The 3,967-nt window shown below is 42.9% G+C and overlaps 1 protein-coding gene across 2 annotated transcripts in view; it reads left to right on the top strand.

Moving 5' to 3' along the window:
• Positions 1 to 3,613, top strand: part of LOC138959487 (serine/arginine repetitive matrix protein 2-like) — a 33,716-nt gene extending 30,103 nt beyond the window's left edge. For both annotated transcript variants that reach the window (XM_070331004.1, XM_070331003.1), the window contains 2 exons: positions 606 to 667; positions 1,294 to 3,613. In XM_070331004.1, the coding sequence (XP_070187105.1) occupies positions 606 to 667; positions 1,294 to 2,335 (1,104 nt within the window). In that variant the 3' untranslated portion in view covers positions 2,336 to 3,613. The remainder of the gene's footprint in view (positions 1 to 605; positions 668 to 1,293) is intronic.
• Positions 3,614 to 3,967: the final 354 nt, after the last annotated feature.

Raw genomic sequence — 3,967 nt, 5'->3', positions numbered from 1 at the left:
AGAAAAAGTGACTCTATGTAATCGGTCAGTGTTAGTCTGTCCGGCCGGCCGTCCGTAGACACCACCTTAACGTTGGACTTTTCTCGGAAACTATCAAAGCGATCGGGCTCATATTTTGTTTAGTCGTGACCTCCAATGACCTCTACACTTTAACGATGGTTTCGTTGACCTTTGACCTTTTTCAAGGTCACAGGTCAGCGTCAAAGGAAAAATTAGACATTTTATATCTTTGACAAAGTTCATCGGATGTGATTGAAACTTTGTAGGATTATTCTTTACATCAAAGTATTTACATCTGTAGCCTTTTACGAACGTTATCAGAAAAACAAGGGAGATAACTAGCCTTTTCTGTTCGGCAACACACAACTTAACGTTGGGCTTTTCTCGGAAACTATAAAAGTGACCGGGCTCAAATTTTATGTGAACGTGACTCATTGTGTTGTGAATAGCAATTTCTTCCTGTCCATCTGATGCCTCATATAATATTCAGAACTGCGAAAGTGACTCGATCGAGCGTTTGCTCTTCTTGTTCTTACTGTTCTAGAAAGCTCCTGCAGAAAAAGTTAGGTCACAAACGTTATAACATCTGATTGTAATGTGATCAGGGCTTGGATCTCGGCCGTCTTCAGGATAGCGGAAGACCCCTTGCTTCTCAAGCACCAATGAGGTGAGTGAAACAACATGAAGTGGTTTAAAATATTCTTTTCATTTGTAACATTTGGGGGGGAGAATGATCAAGCTGCATTTTTGTCAAGCAGGCTGTCTGCAGACAAAATTAATTCTGGTTGGAGGTTGCATGAATGGGGATTCTTCTTTTAGCAGGGCAGCTTCTGATGCAAAGGTCAGTAAAGGAAGTTGGTAAATGCAGACTCAGAAGATAGAGGTGAATTCAGCAATCTGAAATTCATATTAATTATTTTAGTACATGTAAGTTTCTGTTTGTAAACCGTACTCAGATAATAAAGTTGTGTTGTTTTGTATTGTATTTTATTGTACTGTACTCAATTGTATTGTAAAATGTTTTAAAAGACATTCCTGTTTAGATTCTGAGGAGCACATTACATTTATGTTCTAGTTTTGTAGTAAACAGCACAAAGGTTTCCCGCAGAGAAGTATCTTCTCAGGTAGAGTTTATCATAAATAAGCTGCTGGAGAAAAATAAAGATAAGAAAAGATACAACAGTGAACGATGTGTATATATAGTCATGTAGGGTTTTACAGCCCATACTTTCCATGGGGAAGTTCTCGTGTGCATTAAACTTACTTGTGTTCTTCTTTGTGTTTGTTCAACAGGCAAATGGGGGAGATATCAGGGGGCAGTGAGTTCCGACCAATGGCAGGGACCAGAGAACAACAGCCTCCACCTGGCCTTGACCTGATGACAGCCCGCAACATCGCCCCTGAACTGCGAAGTTTTGGGGACAGCAGACCATCGCAGGAACCATCTGCCCTCAAGCCAGCTGGTGCCTTAAACTGGAACCGCACCTTAGGTCTTGATCGCCCAGGGCTAGACCGACCTGCCCTGGATCGCCTGGGATTGGAACGTCCATCACTAGACCGTCCCAGCATGGATCGGCCAGGATTGGACCGAATTGGATTAGACCGTCCAGTGTTGAATCGAATGGGGTTAGACAGGCTTGGATTGGACAGACTGGGATCGGAACGTCTGGGAACAGATCGACTGGGCTTTGACCGACCAGGATTAGACTGCCCTGGGTTGGACCGGCCAGGGTTAGATCGACCTGGTTTAGACCGGCCAGGATTTGATCATTCTGGTTTAGACCGGCCAGGATTTGATCATTCTGGTTTAGACCGGCCAGGATTTGATCATTCTGGTTTAGACCGGCCAGGATTTAATCATTCTGGCTTGGACCGGCCAGGATTTGATCGACTGGGATTGGACAGGCCTGCATTAGATCGGCCTGGCTTAAGTCGTCCCCTGTGGGAAGAGGACAGGCCGCTAAACCCTGGAGGAGGAGACTGGCGGAACCAAAGAGTTCAGGACTGGGACCATGGGCGTTCGGCCCTACCAGCAGCCCGTGACATAGACACAGGTGGTGCTGGGGGCCTGAATAGACCTCTGGGCGCTGGCTACGGGATGATGTCTGGGGACGCCAGACACTTTCCGCCTCCCCACCCACTGGATGCCAGACCAGGGGGTGCTCCTCCGTTGGGGGATGGGGGCGGCCGGCAGCCAGGTGGAATGATGGGCAATATGGGGGGGATGGGGAGCATGTCTTATGGAGGGAGTGGGTCCTGGCTTCCCCCTCCTCGATCTCTCGATCAGACAATGCAGCCTCCCCACCATCCCTTCATGAACAGGCCACCCATGTAAAGACATCGGTGCGTTCTTTTGTGTCCCCTCCCCCTTTCCATCTCCAGTAATTTCAACTTGATATGCATCTGTTCAGTATTTGTTTTGCGAGGTCTGTCTAGAATGTATTTTTGAGGTCTTGCCAAAGATACTGTAAAAGAGAGATTGCTCACTCTCTCGTAAGCCTTCCTGTGGAATTTGAATTTGTAGTTTCAGCCAACCCAGAGGATGTACGAGAATAAAAAATAGCTGGTATCCAGCATGTCCAGGTGTTCAAAACAACTTTACTTTCAGGCTTGCGTGAGTGATCTCTTTTAGAGTATCTCTGGTAAAGGTTTGTACTCCCCAAACAAATTTTGTTTTTAACAAAGATTCTTTGTATGAGAAGAGTTAGATTTGAAACTGGCCTTTATGCATGAGAAGAGCTAGGTTACGTTAAGTGTTTGAAGAAAATCGGTCTTCTTCTGTATTGTGACTTTACTGTTTGCAAAGGAGACTTTTGTTCTTGTCAGCTTCTCTTTTTGGTTGTTGACAAATTTGGTTATCAGGAAACAGATTCTCTGTTTCAGTGCATTCTGGAATGTAATACATGTATTATAATGCATCCCAAGAAGAGTAAGGTGCAAAATACTTTTTTTAAGTCTAGTTATTATAAAGTGGTTCAGTACATGTATGCGAAGGACTTTTGCTATTGCCACAGATTAACTTAATTTTGTCATGTATGCTGTTGCCTTGGCTTCTTCAGTCAGTTACAGAAAAGTGTGGCCTTTGTTGCTGAATTTGTTGAAGATATTTGTCCTGCCTCCTCAAAAATTAACGTTTGGGTGAGCATACATTGCATGTTCAGTTGTGTACTGATGGCAGTAATTTGATCAGCTACTGTTTGTATTATGCTGAAACTATGTGGAAAACAACAGACCTATGATAAATCTACACATTTGTTTAAGTTAGATGTCAGTGTGTACACATCTTGCTTTATTTATACTTGCTGAGGATATCAGTTTTGATGACATTTTCTCAGTATAGTGTAATTCAGCAGACAAATGGAAATGTAAAATTATCAGCCTGAGAATGACAAAACATGCCTGAATACATGCAACACACATGCACAGGAGAATTTATGAGAACATCTTTCACAGTTCAATCATGAAAATCACATGTGCAGCAGAATGTTTTGACTTTTCTTGAATTGTAAATACATGTACATGTATTGAGAACAGTCTGCTCTTGTTTGGTTTTATTATGTTGATGTTTTTTTTAAAGTGGATATTCACTGAAAATAAACACCACCTTTATGGCTGATTGTGTCATCGTGTGTTTTGTGTTCAGGTGTATGGTGGGGTGTTTGTGTATCACTATCAGCATTAATTGTTTTACTTTTTTGCAATAGACCATGTTGGCCAAAGACGGGCAGACACGCTCGCACATGAATTTTACGTTTCTTTTTTTCGTTAGAGCTACTGAGAAGGGACTGCATTTTTGGGGTACGTCCTCTGAAGAATGCAGATTAGAATTGTCATTTCTTACGGGTTCAGAACCAGTATGAAGAATTGTATGCTGTACCTGTTTAAATCTGAATCGTTGCAGCAACATGTAGCAAGATAAAAGGCAAAATAAATCTCAATCCCTCTTAGTTGCTGGCAGAACACAATG

This window comes from Littorina saxatilis, linkage group LG2 (assembly GCF_037325665.1).
Source record: "Littorina saxatilis isolate snail1 linkage group LG2, US_GU_Lsax_2.0, whole genome shotgun sequence".
Lineage (NCBI taxonomy): Eukaryota > Metazoa > Mollusca > Gastropoda > Littorinimorpha > Littorinidae > Littorina > Littorina saxatilis.
This window is presented reverse-complemented; position numbering and strand designations above follow the sequence as displayed.